At 39.3% G+C, this 19,416-nt stretch overlaps 2 protein-coding genes across 3 annotated transcripts in view; one reads left to right on the forward strand and one right to left on the reverse strand.

Annotated features, from left to right (window-relative positions):
- Positions 1–19,416, reverse strand: part of ME1 (malic enzyme 1) — a 297,390-nt gene that overhangs the window by 7,097 nt on the left and 270,877 nt on the right. For both annotated transcript variants that reach the window (XM_090035718.1, XM_090035726.1), the window contains 3 exons: positions 18,449–18,554; positions 15,389–15,531; positions 12,086–12,259 (listed from right to left, as the gene is read on the reverse strand). In XM_090035718.1, coding sequence (XP_089891844.1) covers positions 12,086–12,259; positions 15,389–15,531; positions 18,449–18,554 — 423 coding nt within the window. The remainder of the gene's footprint in view (positions 1–12,085; positions 12,260–15,388; positions 15,532–18,448; positions 18,555–19,416) is intronic.
- Positions 15,417–19,416, forward strand: part of LOC149872870 (uncharacterized) — a 28,750-nt gene continuing 24,750 nt past the window's right edge. The window contains exon 1 of the mRNA XM_090035770.1: positions 15,417–15,551. The gene's annotated coding sequence lies outside the window, so the exon portion shown is untranslated. The remainder of the gene's footprint in view (positions 15,552–19,416) is intronic.

Genomic DNA, 19,416 nt, shown 5'->3' on the forward strand with positions numbered 1-19,416 from the left:
TGGGAACGTGTGCTTTGTGGCACCTCAAAGACGCTTGATGCACCGCAAAACGCAGATGGCAAATGTGAATTGGTTTGCTGCGCTGCATATCTGCAGCTTGGTGGCAAAATTAGATACCTGGAACTCTTGGTATCTAAACAAAATAAAAACGGGGGGGACAAAAAAGGTAGCGCAGCGCATGTGGCAGCAGCTTGCACTGCCTGAAAACAGAGCCTGGCCAGACAGCCAGCACCACCACTGCAGTCCCGGGAGGCCCTCAGGTAAGGCTGCTGGGGCCAGCCCAAGTACTGGCCCCAGCTTCCCCTACCCCACCCAGGGCAATTTGCTGCACGCCAGAGCATGTGTGCAGGGGCATTCCCTAGGGAAAACTACCAACAGCACAAATGTGTGACAATTATGTGCTGCTGCTAGTTGTCCTTGGGAAAGGGCATGTTCCCACTTGAGGGATGTGCCCTGAAGTGCACATCTCTGCCCACAAGCTCCTACCCACAACTCCTGCTATTGATTCAGCTGTAGCAGCAGCCACGATTTCTGGATTCCCCCTCCCTCCTCTGGCCTCTGCTTCCTGCCTTTGCCCCTGGGGCACTTCATGATACAGTGGGTGAGTCTGCAGCTGGAGAGCCGAGGGTGGGGGCTGGGGTACCCACATGGTGCTGTGAAGCAGGAGAGCGTTTGTGGTCTCCAGTGGTGCAGTCCATATGGCATGCAACCCCTGATTGCTTATACATTGGACAGCCCTGAAATAACCCATCTTCTTTAAATATGTATCTTTCCTTTTAGATTTAGTTTCTGGAATCAGAGCAGAAGATCTCAACCAGACATGTCTTTGGATTGTAACAGCTGATGCAGCTATCCTTGCTGTTCAATTTGAAATATTAAGAGGCTCAAAGGGCTTTTCTTCAAAGTAATTTGCAGTTATCAATATATTAGCTAATTTACATGGATCTTCAGAAAACACAGAAATGCTGTTCAATAAGTATTATTGATACTGCACAAAAATTAACTTTCCTAATGATGAGAGAAGCAGATGAGAAGACTGTCTGTTAATATAATATCTCCTTTCACCATATTTATCAGAGAATGTGAAATATAAATGATTCCTTCTAAGTCTACTCATGAGCCTACCACTCAATGCATCTACACATGCAATTAATTCAAAACAAACTCTAGCACATATTGTTCCATAGTTTATTGCTCCCAGGTGCAGATTTGAACATATACCTGGGACTGCAGCACATTGAGCTTGGTTGAAACCACTTTGGACAGCAGAGGGCCTGGGAGGTCAGCCACCAGCTCAGGGCTGCTCCAGTCTGGCTCAGTGTACTGCAGAGGGGCTGACTGGGGCACAAGGGTGTTCCAGTGTGGGTCTAGGTGGCAGGCAGCCCCCACACTGGACCACTCTTGTACCCCAGCCAGCCCCATCAGCATCTATACACACATTGCTGCACGGTAAAAAAAACTGTGCCACCAGATAGTACTTTTATTTACAAGTATTAATTTGCAGTAGAGCTTTAATTTCCTGTACCCTTATAGGAGTGCACATCTAGACGCAGAGATATTTACTGCAGAGCTAATTAGACAGCTCTGCAGTAACCGTCTTGTGTAGGTGCACCTAATTAAATTTAGCTTAAGATGAATATGAAAGAAGGAGAACTTTTTAGATGGCAAATTGGTCTGCTTTTTTGGAGAGAGGCTTAAAAGACGTGGTGACAGGCCATGTTGCTTTCATAGGCTGTATCAGTCCACCTAAAATAAACAAAGATATTTTTTTCTTTAAAACATCACAAGTACTGAACAGGAAGGATTTTTTAATATTAGGTGTTTTTAAGACATGGCTATCATCTTCCCAAACTTCCACAACCTTTTCATCTATAGATAATCAGATCAGAATTAAAATGGCTCTGATTTCACCTGAACCACAGGCTTTTTTTCTTCTTACAGACTTCTGGGATAAATAATGGGAGAATGCTTTTTAAGAATAGAAGTGGCTGAATCTGGGAAGCTTCAAATGATGGATATATTTCTCCTAGATCCTCTAGGCATATAAAAGTTTCCATGCCAATGAGGCAAAGAGTTTCCTTGAAATGTTAAAATGTCTGTCAAGTACGTCATACCTGACCTGGAACTCTGGAGTGGCATCACTGGGATGGAAGAAGCAGGAAAAGCCAACTCCAATGGCATCCTTTTGAGCAAATGCCTGGAGCACAGTCCTGTTATTACAAAAAAATCTTCAGATACACTGACAAATACAAGACCACTTGGAGACACCCTTGCTCTAAGCACTGGCACCTCCTTGACTATGTTATTCTGATCAAATGGATGTCCGCATCATGTGTGAGGAACTGATGACTACTCGGCAGATCACCATTTTATCAGGTCCATTATGAACATCCAGCTGGATCCAAAACACCAAAGAACAGCCAAAAGCAATGTGAGGGACTCTCAACACCAAATCTCTTCAAAAATGAAGGTCAGTAAGGAACGCCAACAGCATCTCCATGAACAGCTCTCTGCCCTGCCCACAAATGAAAGCAACATTGAAGAATTCTGGAAGAGGTGTAAAACTGCCACCCATATGGCCTAAGCTGAATCTGTTGGTTATACCACCTGTCAACACAAAGACTGGTTCAAGTAAAGGGAAGCTGAGTTCCAAGCCTTTCTTGACCAGAAGAAAAGGGCTTATTCTGCTTGGGAAGATGACACTTCATCTCAGCATAAGGAGACATATCAGCTCCTCAAAGCTGAAGCTCAGAGGAGGATCTGGGAAATCAAAAATCAATGGTGGCAAGGTACAATCAAGAAGATCCAGTTCTCTGCTGACAAACATGACAGTTTTTTCCAGGCAACAAAAGCAATCTATGGCACAGCGTCCCATGGTCCTACTTTCCTGCAATCACAGGATGGCTTAACACTTCTTAAAGACAATGACTTTATCCATGCTAGATAGAAAGTGTACTTTGAGGCACTCCTGAAGCATGAATCAACTGTGATGGATGCCACCACTGAGTATGTCCCTTAGCACCCTGAAAGGAGATCCCTTGCCAGCTCTTCCATCCTAGAAGTCTGGCAAACCATCAAAGAATCCAAGAACAACAAAGCTACTGGACCGGATGGCATACCTGTGGAAATCTACAAGGCTGGCAGCAAAGAACTAGTACTGAGACTCTACAAATGTATTCTTCAAATCTGGAGCAAAGAGGGGACCTGAGGAATGCCAGCATTGTGACCATCTTCAACAAAGGAGATAAGTCTGTATGTGGGAACTATCGTGATATTGCCCTCCTTTCCACAGCAGAGTGGCTTCAGGCCATCCCACTGGGCAATTGACATGATCTCTGTTGCCCACCAGGTCCAAGTAAAGTGTCAGGAACAACATGAGGACCTGTATATGGCCTTCACTGACATCACTAAGGCCTTTGATTCCATCAACTGAGAAGCCTTGTGGAAAGTACTAGCCAGGTTTGGATGTCCTGAAAAATTTGTTAAGGTCCTGAGGTTTCTCCACAACCAGATGACTGTAACTGTTCTTTGTAGTGGATCAGAGACAGATCCATTTGTCATGTGAACTGGGATCAAGCAAGGATGTGTCATCACCCTAACTCTGTTCTTTATTTTTCTGACAGTCATCCTACTTCTTATTAAGGACTACCTTCCTTCCAGAATTAACACTGAATACTGAATGGATGAAGGGCTTTTTAACTTGGGACATTATCATTAGAAGACCAAAGTACTCATAACAACCATCTTTGACCTTCAGTACGCTGCTAACTGTCCCATCCTTGCGCACGCTGAGGAAAACCTCCAGATCACACTGGATCTTTTCAGAGAAGCCTACTGAACACTGGGCCTCTCAACATCAAGAAGACTGAAGTGCTCGATCAGCCTGCCCTGGGCCATTATGTGACCCCCCCCCCCCCCCCCACTTCCTGAAACTGCCATTGAGGGAAAGTTGCTGGAAGTTGTTGAGCACTTCCCCTACCTCGGTAGCTACTGCTCTCAGAGAGTGAACAGGGGTGGGGAAGGGGGAGAAAAAGAGGACTCCTTCAACCACCTTTTGTGGGGGAATAGAGATTTGAGAAGCCCAGGTTACAACAGCTTTCCTTTTTCTCCTTTAGCTTAGGAGCTCGTTGGTTCTGATTTATGATCCACCTGAAGCAGTTCAGCTATTAAAGCCTTGCCACATGTTCAAATTACAGCTGGACAGAAAGCAGCTATAAAGTGGTTACACATTTTCAAGCATTAATTTTGTAGCTGGTTGGGTTTTTTATATTATAGCTGGATGGAAATTTGTATGGCATGATAATTACAATGCACATGTGGCTGATCTAAATTTATTGTGTGGTTAACCAGTGAATTGTGTAATAGATGTAATGTGTGGCAGGGACCTAAGAATAATGGATTCCATTCAACATTCTACTATTGGTTGTAAAGCTGCCTTTGGATCTCATCCAGGTCTTGAAACTGTTGACTAAGGCGTATGATTAAGCATTCTTCAGCTTAGGATTCCAAAATGATGAATGTAGATCTGATGAATCTTCTGAATGTGATCTCATCCAGCTAACAGGATCCTTTGCATCTTTTGCCCTCTCATCTGGAGCCACCCCAGATGAAGCTCTATGCTTAGATCTTACCCCAGAGACTGATGCCAGTGGTTCTTTGAGGCAGCAACTGTCAGTTCTATAAACTAAGCGATCAAATATATGAGTACAGTTACCTGGGAACTTCATCCCTATGACAAGTCTGGAGTCTTCCTATTCAGCTCTTCTTGTGCGAAGAGACACTCAAGTCTTTTTATCTCATATTTAGACCCTTTGAGTGATCCCGGTTTTTTTTGAGGTAAGAGAGTTCGAAGTCACCATTTAAGTTATATGGCCCTCTTACATGTGCTCAAGATAGTGTCCTTCACACAGCTGTCAAGCATAATACATATGATCCTAGAAAGACCACCGGACACAAAAGTCAGGATTTTAGAAATTGTGGTTTAAGTCTACCCTACAGCTGATAACAGGTCTAACTATTCTCTAAATAAACTAAGTCCAAAATACTTATCTTGACAAACTGAACATAAAATCTAGCAACATTCTTTATCAAAAGTGTGTAGACTTTAGAACCATATTCAGAGATTTTATATATCAGAAAGATCCAGAAAAATCAATGTCCGTCTGCTGTGGTTATAAAGAACTGGCAGAGCAAAGCCAGACTTTGAGGTGAGGTGAGGTGAGATGCATGGCCACTTCAATCAAAACCCATGGAAGAGGTGATCTCTTTTATTAGACCAACTAGATATTTGAAAACAAATTATTTTATTTATTTGCAAGCTTTCGGGGACACACACGCTTCGTCAGGCATAAGAACGAATGGAGATTATAAAAGTTCTCCTAGGTAGAAATGAAAATTCACAGGAGAGCTGAAGCTGTGGTAAAGCCTCCTGTTTGGAATAGTTCATTTTGTCCAGGCTAGACACAGAGAAAGTTTGAAAAAGTCTTTTTACCTTGAAGTTGTCTGGTGGCAAGCAGGATGTAGACATATATTTCTTTCAGGTTATGATGTTTCATATTTCACAGAAGGGGAAGATGGATAGCTCTTTTGAGCAGTAATTTCATTTGTGGTGAGGTACCTGTGTCTCTGTGCTCTGAAATGCAAATTTGCTCCAACAATGGCAAGAGCCTGGTGTTAGCATATCAGGTGGTAAAATCCTTTCTTCTTGTAAAAATAAGCATTTCTGGTGGCAAAATGCTTCATTCTTTGAAAAATTTGTAATTTTACTTTTCAAAAAAAAAATTCTCCCTCTTTATATACACTGAGCTTTATATACATCATAGATAAACAGAAATGCATCAAAGAAATACCTGAGTATCAAGCATTTCTCCTCCTACCGGGACAACAAGGCTGAAATGTTAGCTATATGGCTGAGCTAAAAAGGAATTCACTAATACTCTCAGCTGTCATTTGTCACACATTGTTTGCTGGAACAGGTTCTAATGCAAGAGACCATGACAACGAGCAGTTATATCCATTACCTTCACATGCAGGCAAACTGTCTGCATAATATCAACATTGTAAACTGATGCGGAAAAGTATATTCACCAGAGGGAGCTATAATCATAAGGAATAAAAAAGTCAATCCCAGTTTTTGCTCTTGCAGTTTTGGTGGTGGCAATTTTCTTATCCTTAGGACAGAACAGAACATGAAATTATATTTGTTAGAAGAATATATCTAAGATGATCTTTGCAATTTGTTAGGGAACTGAGGCCTGAAGAAATTAGGCTGCATATAAACCAGAAAATAACATTTTTCAAAGGAAATGTCAGATTTTTCATATACATTATAACTAAGTAAAAACAACTGTTGTTAATTTATGTTTTTAATAGAAAGGAAAATCAGTTATGCCTTATTCCAGCTTTTAAAAGGATACCATCGAAAGACTGGGTATACAGTATCTAGCAACTATGAATATTTTGGCTGTTTGAGATTGTATGTTCTTTAATAAAACATTTTAATGGGACTACCTCAGGAATTATTTAATTTCAGGCTTTCCAGTGCCAAGAGTATTTCATTCATTTATAGTTCTGACATCTTTGTTGTGCTTGGTTGGGCTAAGAAGAAAAGGCAATACCCCTTGTAATCCAACAGAAATTACTTGCAATTAGGAAGCATTCTAGCTCACAAATTTATCAGCCAAAGTCAAAGTCACATTATCTTTTACTTAGGATAAAGGGGAGAACACCTAAAAAAACAGCTGTTCCGTTTACTGGAATTAACTGGGGAGGTGGCAAAGTACAAGGACAGTAGTTGTAGGCATACAGCTGGGCTTCTTGTTTTCTACAGTTCTCTTTTACAGATAAGTCTCTATTATATGATTAAGACATCTGTCCATAAAGCAGTTACATACTGGGACTCTCTTAAAACCTGGAGCATGCTCGGCACATCTCCTCATGACTTTGTAGTTTATCTTTTAATATGATTATTTCAAAACCTACATGAGACTCTCTTGATTTTAATTCTCCATGGAAGAATTATGTCAGTTTTTCTGATCCTTGGGACCAGGATTTTAGTGGATACTTATTTTTTCAGTATTCAGTGCTTTTCTTTATGAAAGGGGAAAGACTTCTTATGATGATATATCTTTTATTGGACCAACAGAACTGCATACCTGGAATAGAGTTAGACAAGCTTTAGTGTGTAAGATATTCTTCAGAGGCTTCCTTTGGAACCCATCAATCCTTACTTGGCTACAAAGTTCAACACATTAAAAATTAGTGTGCTTCTAGTACATTTACTGTTTTCAGTGCAAGTATTATAAATACCAGGTGCAAGTATTGTCTATTCCCATGAATATCCTGAATGGCTGTCCATTTACGTCTCAACTGCAAAGGCTTTCTATGTAGAGCAAAGATGTTTGCTCCCACGAAACAATGAGAAGCTGACTTAATGACAATTCATGTCACAAAACATGCACTAACACATAGCCATTCAGGAAGCAACTTGTCTTAAGAAATCATTTACAAGTTTCCCAAAGTTAACAGTAATGCTTTGCCTAACATTTTGTTAAACGGTGCCTCTGTGAGGCAGCTGGTTTTTGCTAGTCCTCTGGCTTGCTGTTGAAGACATTTCAGTCTATGTATACAGTACCTTTCATCCAGAAGGATTCCAAAGCATTTGTTAACTATATAGGAATTGCTTCACCCAAACTAAAATGAAGATGCTTCTAGAATAAAATGAGGCAACCATTTAACAATACACAGTGGTTTAGGCTAGTAAATGAAGATCACCACATCCAACTGAAATTACAGGGGAAGGTTTAAGAAAGCAGGATGTAATTTTTCAAAGTTTTGTGAGATGGATAATTGCCCTTCTAGAATGGTTAAAGTCAGTGGAGACAGTGAGCCTTTTGCTAAATTTACTGGTGGAAACTGTGAATGCACCCCTTTGACAGGGCACTCTACTGATGGCTTTATAAAGATGCCATAATACATCCCTTTCTTAAAATCAGCGTGGAAAACTTCTATGGGAACAGCATGCAGTTTCTACCTTTTAAGTAGGATAGTTTAAGAGAGCGGCATGTTACTTTTGCTGCTGGATCTCTTCTAGCTGAATTAACGGTGCTGGTCCTAGTTTGCAAAGCCTCAGATATCCTGGACACTGAATGTCTGTGACCACTTTCTTGCTTTGATTCCACCCAGATCACTGGAGTAGGAGGGAACATCCTAATGAATTATCCTTAAAGGGAAGCTTGGCAAACCAGAAATTGACTATTCTCACCTGGTATTTAGTTGCTGGAATGCATCCGAGTTTCACCATCAAGACGAAATACAGTGTAAAATCATCTATTCTTTCTATAAGTGCTACATTTGTCATTTCTTGTTTTTAGACCTCCTGGATGCTACTGATGCTTCTGATGCTACATGCTTCAGGGAACCAACTTAGCCACTGTGGATATTAAAACTCCAATTGTGCTCCAATTGTGCTCCACACTTTTGAAGTTGTTAGGTTCTAACTGGTATATAAATAACATGCACTATATAGAAATCAAAGGAAAACCTTTGTACTGTTCCTTTAGCAATGATGGCAATCAACTGAAATTAACCTAGTATCTTAGCATTAGCACTTAATGGCATGGCATCTTTTGATGTCCTTGAATGATTTGGGTCAAAAGTCACATAAGTGCTTATATTCTGAAAGTCATTTTCTGTTGTTTGCCATTTCTTCCAGAATGTTTACTCGCTATATGCACATTCTTGATCAGTTTATTGTAGCCTTATAGCCATTAATGTCTTATTTCTTATAGAACTGTAAGCTATGAACAGGAAGTCCTTTTCACTGAAAAATCTGGTATGTGCTACTTGCACCTGTGTACGATATTTCATAATGAATGCCACTTGTATTATGCATCTTTCCAATGCTGAGAAGCTTATTGAGTTTTGGTCTGGGTTTTTTTTAAGTTGTACATATATTGTCCTTTAGTATTACTTGTGTAAGTCTGTGTCCGACAGTTGACTAGGAGGACTGATTTATGGTACAAAGGTGTGATTATTTATTTTTTGCTACTCCTACATGAGCAGCAGACTTTACAAACATGTAGAAGACAGAAACCCTTTTTCCTAAGCATACACAATCTAAAGGAAATATAATGCGCAAGTCAAATAATAAAATTAAAGGACAGAAAATACACTAATCAGACTTTCAGTTGACACAAAATTAGAAGAGGAAACCACTTTGGAGGATAGGATTAAAATTCACATGGATATTACTACATTGGAGAACTGGGCTACAATCAACAACATTGAATTCAAGAAAAACAAATAAAGAATGGAGGATAACTGGCTTGGCAGCTTCACTGCCAAGAAGTTAAGCTAGACCACAAACTAAACATAAATCAGCATTGTGATGCAGTCACAAGAAAAGCAAAGGACATTTTGGGTTGCATTAACAGAAGCCTTATATGGAAAACATGGGAAGTGACAGTAGCTCTCTATTTGGTACTGATTAGGCCTGAACTGGATTACTGTGTCCAGCTACGGGTACTGCATTTTAAGGATGTAGACAAACCAGGAAGGATCCAAAAGCTAGTGACAATGATGACAAAGGTATCTGAATACAGGTCATAGGAAGAAAAGCTGAAGGAACTAGATATATTCAGTGTTACCAATAGGATTCTTTTTGCCAGAGACCCCCAAGGATTGACAGAGCCCTTTGTCCGATATGGTATCAAATAATCTTTAATAGTAACCCCTAGACAATATTACCAGTTTCTTCCCTGACAAGCAGCTCTATAGATTTCTCAGCAGTGACCATTGAGAGTACCAGGCCTCAGGTCTTTCGCTGGGTATGTGATATTTTGCATTCTCCATAGTCCAGTGGAGGATACAGAAGCTGTGTCTGTCTTCCCAGAACCGCTGCATGCTTGCACACATTGTCCTTTGTGTTAACTAATTTTATGGCTTTTCCCTAAAGAATTATCCAATCCCTTGGCACTAAGCCACACATTCCTCACAAAGTACACCAATCCTATCCTACTTTTGGTTATCTTTCCTTATAGGGAAAGTGCTATACGTTGCTCACCTATAGTACTCCAATTACAGCCTTTACTTCTTCCAATGCCTATTCAATTTTATTGCTTAGTTCTGGGAAGGCCTGGACTATAGCTAAAAGCCTTAGCATAACTCAGTTTGCCTGCTACTGGTTTGGGGAAAACACAGTACAATAGTCCTGCAAAGGAGATGGAGAAAAATTGTTCTCCCTTGCCACAGAGGGAAGAACAAGAAGCAGTTGGTCTAAACTATAGCAAAGTAGATTTAATTTTAGGTAGGGGGAAGCTTTCTAAATGTAATTAACAGTGTGACAGTGGAATAAGCTACCTTGGGAAGAGCAGCAGTGAAGTCTGCATTTCTATAGGAGGTTGAACTAGATGATCTTTAAGTCCCTTTCAAGTCTATGATTCTTTTCACATGCAACAAAACAGAAACATTGGACAAGAATATAAAGACTTTATGAAAAGTGATTTCAAGGTATTTAAAGGTGAAAAGGCAAAGTTGCCTTGCACATGGGAAAGAAGGAGAGATTATTCAAAATATTGGACATGCTAGAATTATAGAGAAGTCTAAAGAGTGAGAGGCATTTTAGATGCAGCGATAGCAAAAATGTGGATAGGACCATGTAGGAGGATTAAAAGTCTGAAATTAAGGTGAAAGCTTAAAAAAAGTAAAGAGAAGAGCTTAAAGAAAGGGAGTCATGAGATCAGACCAGTACAATCTTATAGGGAACATTCTGGCAGAAAGACCAAAACAATTGTTCAAGCCATCCTTTCCATTCTAAGTGAAAGCCAGCCCTGTGGAGGGAATAGACAAGTCAGTGGGGAAGTTTGAGAAAACTGCATAATCCTCAGACTATTCCTTTCTATTCCAAATTTGCAAATGTGAAATGAGTAATATGAGTTTGTAAGCCAGCAGCTCTCTGCACCTGTTTAACTTTGGCACCAACTACACATGGCAGAAGCAGTTCACACAGCATCCCACATGGCCAAACTTGATGGATAGGCCAGGTCAGAATGAGGGGAAAGATGGAGCATCATGGAGCTAGAGAAGTCACATGACACAGGCCACAAGCATCTTCAGGTCTCACCGAATAAAATAGCAGAGACCAGAACAAAAAGAAAAAGAGAAACAAACTAACGATGGTCCAAAAACTAGGAAAAAAAGCTGGTCTTGAAAATGGCTAGAAGGCCAAACACACACAGGCTGAAATTCTTGTAACTCACTCTCAAGCCAAAGCAGCTGAGGATCTGAAGTGGGAAGCATGCATCCCTTTCTGCCTTCTATGAAGAGCATGATGGGAGGCACTGCATGTGTATATTGTACAGGTATTGCTAGGATCAAAAAACAGTCACCAAGATTGAATACTTGATGTTCATGATCACCCGCACTAGAATGTACATACATGAAGGCCTTCAAAAGAAACAGTCTTCTGCTGAGTGGAGGAGTCGTCAAAAAGACAACAAATTAGAAAAAAAATACAAAAAAAAAAATATAATGAGAAGGAAAAGAGAAGAATTAAAGTAAAAAGGTCAGAAGAAAAAAATGGAAATAAAAACTGACTGCTTATAATAAAATACCGGATGAGAAACCCTTCATTCAGAAGGATCTCAAACAGAAAAATGTTATCAGCTCCTGTACTAAAGAATTCAAGAAGAAGAATGCTCCTGAAAGAATTATAAATATCTGAAAGCAATAATAAAACTGCCCCTCAAAAGATAATATATTTGGTGGAGTTTCCCATACTCTAGAATTATACTGCATCTCTCCGTAAGTATGCATCCATATAGCACACACAGATGCATGCTTGAGGACATGCACAAAAGCTTACACACTAGACTTGCATATAGGCCCAAAAATACAGAGATGTGACAATGAGAAAAGTCTTTTCTCTCCTTTTAAATAGAAATCATTGAATGATGGAAAAAAGTATAAGCAATATTAACTTCACTATAAAAATAAGATACCTTTGGATATTTATATGTTTATTTTTCTGTATCACATAATCATTTAAAAATAAAAATGAAAAAAAATGTAATCCTTAATATCTTACCTCAGCAGTAGTGAGGAAAACTTCATCAGTTATATGCCTCACTCCACAAGAAACAATGCCAAGGGCAAGTCCAGGAAACACATAGGCATTGTTACCTTGTCCAGGATAGAGAGTGCGCCCATCTGGAAGTGTGACAGGGTCAAAAGGACTTCCACTTGCAAAAATACCACGTCCCTAAAAGAAAACATGCTTTGAAATAATGGCTATTTTGAAAGGAAACTTTTTAAAGGCCATATATAACCATTTATCACATGGAAGTCAGGTTGAATCTACTTTTAGTTAAAACTTCTTCAAGCTCTTTGGGGAAACTAGATATATTTCACCAGGGAGGTTATGCTTATAGGCTTACATATTTTTAGGTACAAGCCATGATGGGGAATATAAGTGCATACAGAAAAGATGTGGGGAGATGTTTAGATTGGTACATTTTAAAAAAAAATATCTCATTTTGCCTTTTGTACACTTCAGATCACCTCAGTTAAGCTTTCAGGTCTCACATTTTTCAGTCAGCCTGAAATCTGTCCTGTGCAGAAGGATCTGCAAAATCTATGCACCACACAAATCCTTGCAATAGGCCTTACAAAGGATTTAAGTAGTCTATAAGCCTCGTGCTGGCGCTTTGTGCAAGAATTAATTCCACTGCTGGAGAAGGCCTCTTTCAGAGATAATTTAGGGATAGCTAAAGAACTATCCTGGGAGTCTGATGTATTATTTGCTACAGGATTGCATTAATACTTTCCCCATATAGCTTCTGATACACAGTAAGGGGGAAAAAAATGTAATTTCAGAAGAGAAAAAGGCTGGCCCCAATGCTCTGCTCAAACAACCCAAGAGTCTGAGCTTTCTGAGAAGAGAGAACCCTAGAATTTAAATGTTAAGTTCAACTAGGGTTAGGCGATGTATAAGGTGATGCTCACTCAGCCTTATGGAACTTTCTATTTTCATCCATTTCCTAACATTTTAATTTTTAAACTGTTAAATAGTTTTAAGACCCTGCTTGTAGCAGAGCTATCTAAGTTTATCTTGGGGATTTTTTAAGTACCAAGGTTTCTCTTCAGCTCCTCAAAGAATATTTTGTTTAGCTTGATGTTGTACAGTGTTATCATGGCCTGTTTATTATACATATTGTGGTGACAAAGCAGATCTGTTACTGCATCTTTAGCTCTGGTTACCAGACGTAACTGTCCATTATAATTAGTCCTTTATATTATATACTTTCCTGTCTGAGTCTTGCATTGCACTGTAACGTGTACTTTTCAGTAGGGAAACAACATGGTAAATTTCTGTTTGTATGTCAGTTTTACAGTATTTAAAAAGCTTCTCTTTGTTTGGGGATAACTCCAATAAAGAACAAGTAATATTCTACAGCCTGTATAAAGTCAGATATTCATATGGCATTTTTTTACATTAATTTTAGGAAGGTATTCCCTTTTGTAACATCTGATGAAGTGGCTCTTGCTCATACAAGCTGATGCATTTCTGATTTGGTTAGTCTATAAGGTGCTTACCTACCCTGCCTTCTGCTTGATTTCAGACTAACATGGTTAACTACCTCTATCATATCCCACCTCAGCCTTTCTCTCTTCCAAACTGAAGAGTCCTAGCCTCCTTAGTCTCCCCTGGTATGGCAGCTGCTCCACACCTGTGATCATCTTTGTTGCCCTTCTCTGTACTTTTCCCAGTTCTATTGCATCCTTTTTTAGATGTGGAAATCAGACCTGAACAAAGTATTCAAGATGTGGGTACACCAGAGATTTACATAATAACATTTCCTTTTTTTTCCTCCCAGTTTCTACTTAATGATGCCCAACATCTTACTGACTTTTTTGGTCATTGCTGCACATTATGCTAATGTTTTTATGAGAACTATCTGTGATGACTCCAAGGTCTCTTTCTTGCATCACAACAGCTACTCCAGAACCCAGCATGATGTACCTATTATTGAGGTTATTTTTGCTGTGTGCATAATTTTGTACTAGTCAACACTGAAATTCATTTGCCACTATTTTGCCCATTCACTCAGGTTTGCAACATGGTTTTGGCAGCTTCACACCATCAGCTTGGGGTTTAACTACTTGAAACAACTTAGTACATACTACGGATGTAGATATAACTTAAAAATATAAATGAAAAAATTATTGGTTTAATCTCCTCTAATTATATTGGTTAAACAGTTAACCTATAACATAGTCCCAGTGCCTGTCCCACCGCGCCATTGGAGAGGAGCTGCAGCCACCTGCCAGGAGCAGCACAGGGAGACAGGAGCCGTGCACAGACCCACTTGGACACGGATGCTGCTGGAAGCTTCTCCCCGGGGCCTCCAACAGGAGGCGGCGGTGGTGGCAATAAGCCCCATCAGACAACAGAGGCAGCATGAAGCCACGAGTGACACTAGCAGGAGAGGGGCTTCCCAGTCTGCTGGAGCCGCCAGCACACTGGGAGGGAGGGAGCAGACTAGCTATTGGTAGTAGTACCCCCTCTCCCCCTTCCCTCCCTCCCTCCTGCCCTGCCACCTTCCTGTTCCTGAGGCACTACGCTGCTTCCATTCCCTGCTAGACTCAGCCACACACTAAACATTAACAGGTTGGTAATACATTACTGGTATGAATATACTTACCATTTAAAAGTTTAAACAGTTAACCTTTCACATCCTTAGTATGTGTATTCAAATACTGGTGATCTCAAAAAGAGATCAACAAGTAGACTCCATTTGCAATACAGGAGAATCCTTAACACTCTGTTTCCTAAATGTTTATGAAGATAGACTACATCTTTAGGGAAAACAGGTCATTGTACAGTTAAGTTACATACTGAAGGGTCAAGTCAAGCATCCTCTAATATGAAGATCCAGATCCAAATGCAACCCCACTCACACCCTCCTAACTCTGAGAAGACGCTCTTTCTCACACAGAATACAGCATGGGGTTAGCAGCACACAGCAACAATTAGAAAGTACTGAACACTTTCAGCAGAGGTTCATCTCTCATTTCTTTGCACCTCTTAACACCAAAAATACAGCTTATTTATCCATAAAACGGGTTAATAAGAATATTGAAAATATTTTTTCAATGTTCCTGAATTATAACTTAAACCAAACTAAGGGGTTTTTGTTTGACTGGCTTTGATAAAATTATCTCTCTTGCCATGTTGCATACTTAATATATTTCCAGAGGAAATAAGTTGTTTACAATTTCGCCCTTCTAATTTCCTGTACAACAAATTTTTTTTAAAACAAATATAACAATCAATTATTATCCTCTAATCCACTTATTGATTATATTTTGATTGACCTTCTCCCATTACCTGTGTTACTTGATAGCACTGTTCAGCAGAGCACTCTGCTTTGCTGGTTGGATTGCTGAGAGCAAAAATGATGGGCCGTTTGTTGAAGGATGCCATATCTTTGAGAATTTCTTTTGTAAAAGCACCACCAATTGCAGCAACTCCTAAACAAGATGATAACAAGGTAAGATAAATGTCGGGAATTAATTTGTTCAAGATACTGATAAATATATGGAATAACATTTCTTTTACTGTAACTTCTCAGTTAAAAAGTAAACAGTTTGTTTTTCTATGTTAGTAAAAAACCAAAAAAAACAATTTTTACATAAGAATCCTATATCTATTAGTGCAGAAGATTCAAATATTAGTTAATATTTGAAAACCTCTTTGGATAAATTTGAACAATGCAATACCATGTAAAATAATTTAAAAGGCTTTTCTATCCCTGTCACAACTACAGATAATAGCTAAATATGTTTAAATGTCTTGTACTTAATTTAGTGCAAAGACTATTGTGCTAGCCAGCCCACTGATGAGCAGGAATTACTGAGGAAAGGCCTCACCCTCTACAGTAGCCAGCAAGACTTCTGCAGACAATATTGCATTTGCATCCTTTTCAAGAGGGATGCAGGATCAGAATTCCTTTGCATGTCAGGGAACTCAAGTAGCTTGAGGTGAATTGGTTCAAGAAGTGCCATCCATATCAGTGAGGCTCAGTCATCACTCCCAATACAAGGCAGATCTTGTAAAGCAGGGTTGTCCAACTGGTGACCTGAAGACCACATGCAGCCACAAGAAATTAACATGTGACCTGTGGGCCCCAGTGGATGGCTCTCCTGCTGCCACTCAGTGGTGGAGGGCTGGGGGTGTGTACACCATCACAGCCCAGGCAGTGGGAGATGGGGAGGGAGCGGGGCATGCACAACTGGCACAGCCTGTACAAGAGGCAAAGAAGCCACCTGAGTGACAAGAGGATTCCAGGGATCTGTGCAGCCCAGGTATGGTGGGCTGCATGTTGCTGGTGCAGTCTGCATAGCAGAGGGAGGTCCTAGGGGTTGGAGCACCCCTGCAGCATACCACACACTAGCACCATGGGTGGCCCCAGCCATGGTAAAGTTGGATGGCTTTATTATAAATCACAATCCAGTCAAATTTCTCGTTTCACTTTTGTCAGATCCTTTTACATAGAATAGAGCTGGCATACATGATCTGACACAGTGCAGTGCCAGAGAACAGGATGCACTCACTGTTCTACTGCCACGTACAAACAACTGGAAGGTTTCTAAAAGATATTTATCTGTTCATGTAGAGATTGTTCTATTTTCTGAACAACAAATGAGCCAATTCCTCAGCTGGAGCATATCACTGTAGTCCCAATTATGTCAAAGTTGATTATATCTGACTCATTACTTGTTCTCAAATTTTAACTTTCAATCCATTACCTTCCATGCAAGGACCAGGACTGTTGGATGCAGAAGTTCCTTTAGGCAACCTATTCTATATGTAGATACAGTGAACAGTTTGGAGACATGGCACATTCATAATTTTGACACAAACTAAATGTTGGCCTGTTCGGTCTCAAATTTTTAATCTCTTTTTAAAAATATCTTTCTAGATAATTAATGCTAGGAATGCAGATTCCAATCCACAAAGTTAAAAAAAAAAGAGTGGGAAAGATAATTTTATTGATGCTTATTGACTACTTTTTTTCCCCTCTTACAAAAATCTTAGTTTCTTGCATTTCGTTGGTAAGAGCAAGGCATTTTTTTCCTAAGTAGTGTCTAGCAAAACTCCATATATGGCATTTGTTGAGACTGAATTAAGTGAAACCTTAGGAAAAATATTAGTCAATGTAGTGCCCTCATGACCTCACTTATCCAGGGAAGAATTTTGAGCTATTAGTCATCCAAACAAAAAAAATGTCAATTTGACCTATGTTTCCGTTAAGAATGCCTTACCCATATGCAGTAGAGAGAGATGAAAATGGCCTCAGAATAAAAGCCATGTACATGCAAATACTAACACGTCATACCATCTATAGTAGTACTATAGTATATAGCCATCCAGATACTTTCATTTGGATGCTTTTAATCTTCAGTTTACCTAGGTATTTAATCAAATTTCTCCAAAGAGATTTTCAACCACTTGGCATTTGAATTGAAGTCCTGCATGTAAATACGGAATGTCTCTTTGGCAGGCACTTGGATTGTTGGAAAAACTGTAATTTTGAACACACAAATGTTATTTGAAAAATTGAACATTATTTTGCCACAGGCCTCCATCCGACTCTGTGAGCAAAGATAAGCAAATTATTCGGACAACTAAGTCTCATCTATCTGTTTCATAATCAATGCTAAGTTAAATTGTCAAAGAGATTTCAAATAGTACTCATTATGAAAAGCTAGTATTATGTAGGCTGGTGCAATAGTCAAATATTTTAAAATTCAAAATCTTTTTTCATTTTCATGATAGAAGGCAGTCATACATGTATAAATTTTCCAACATTTAAGATTTAGCAATTAGTTTTAATGGATGGATTGATTAATCTTGTTATGCATTTATTCTGTGAAAATTCAAGAACATTTTTTTAATTCTTGAAATGGCCAGTAGAAAACTCATTAAGCTGTATGAAGAACTGCACTGATATAAGACAACTATACTGTATACAGAACTTTACTGACATTAAGATCCTTATAAAGGCAAATTTTCTACAAAAGTCAGATCTGCATAAGAACATACACCTGGGACCCAAACGTTTCATTTCCTCATTCCAATGTCTGGGGTTAAATATATTACAAAGTCTTTAACACTGGCAAGAATATTAGAATGAAAATGCATTTTCTTCACAGAAGTTCAAGAAAACAGATAATTTAACCTGTAAAATGTGATCTTTAGAATGAAGACATTATTATATGACTTTATTATAATTTAATATTTTCTAAATGTCCATTATGTGCTAGGAGCTTTCCAAAAATTAAGGGAAGTTGATCCCTGTTCAGAGGTGTTCATAATCTTTCCTTTAGACAGAATCAAAATTAAAATATCATTGGTTAAAAGTGTATAATATAAATAAGAAATCACCTATAAGTACAGATGGTTTTATATCTTTGACAACATCTTCTAGATTTTTCATTTCATCATGTTTATGGGCAAAACGTTTTTTCTCAAGCGTTAGTGAGGAACGTTCCTAAGTGAACAAAAAACATTTATTTTATTAACTGGGATCATAAGATTCTGTAGGCAAACTTCTGAACACTCCTTTTAGGTGTATTGGTGATTCATTCTTATACTCATTGCTTGGAATTTGGCTGTATTAGCAAACAATGAAAGTTAAAAATGGTTTCTAAATTAGGACCGTATCAACACTTTAAAGGATAACATCAATGGCTGTGTCCAGATGAGTGTGCACATGCATTTCCCCAGGGAACATATTTGTGCTATTGCTAGTTTTAGTTGTCCTCGGGGAACACCCCTGCACACATGCTCTGCTGCACAGCAAAGTGTCCCATGTTGGGTAGAGGAGGCTAGGGCCAGCACCTGGGCTGGCTCCAGCAGCCTTACCTCAGGCTCTGGGGACATCCCAGAGCTGCAGCAGTGGCAATTGGATGCTTTTAATCTTCAGTTTACCTAGGTATTTAATCACATTTCTCCAAAGAGATTTTCAACCACTTGGCATTTGAATTGAAGTCCTGCATGTAAATACGGAATGTCTCTTTGGCAGGCACTTGGATTGTTGGAAAAACTGTAATTTTGAACACACAAATGTTATTTGAAAACATTTGGCCAGGCTCTGGTTTTGAGTGGCACATGCTGCTGCCATATGTGCTGTGCCACTTTTTAGCACTTTTTTTACTACCAGGATTTCCCGGTATCTAAATTTGGCTTTGCGCTACAAATGCACAGCACAGAGAACCAAATCATGTGCACAAGGTGCATTTTGCAGAACCTCAAAAGCCTTTGAGGCACTGCAAAGTGCGTGTATGCGCTCATGTGGACGCACCTCATTTGTCCAAATATAAATGCCTCCTTGACTATTCAGTTTTATTTAA

Source organism: Crocodylus siamensis, chromosome 1 (assembly GCF_052110815.1).
Source record: "Crocodylus siamensis isolate JL-2025a chromosome 1, ASM5211081v1, whole genome shotgun sequence".
NCBI classification, from domain to species: domain Eukaryota; kingdom Metazoa; phylum Chordata; order Crocodylia; family Crocodylidae; genus Crocodylus; species Crocodylus siamensis.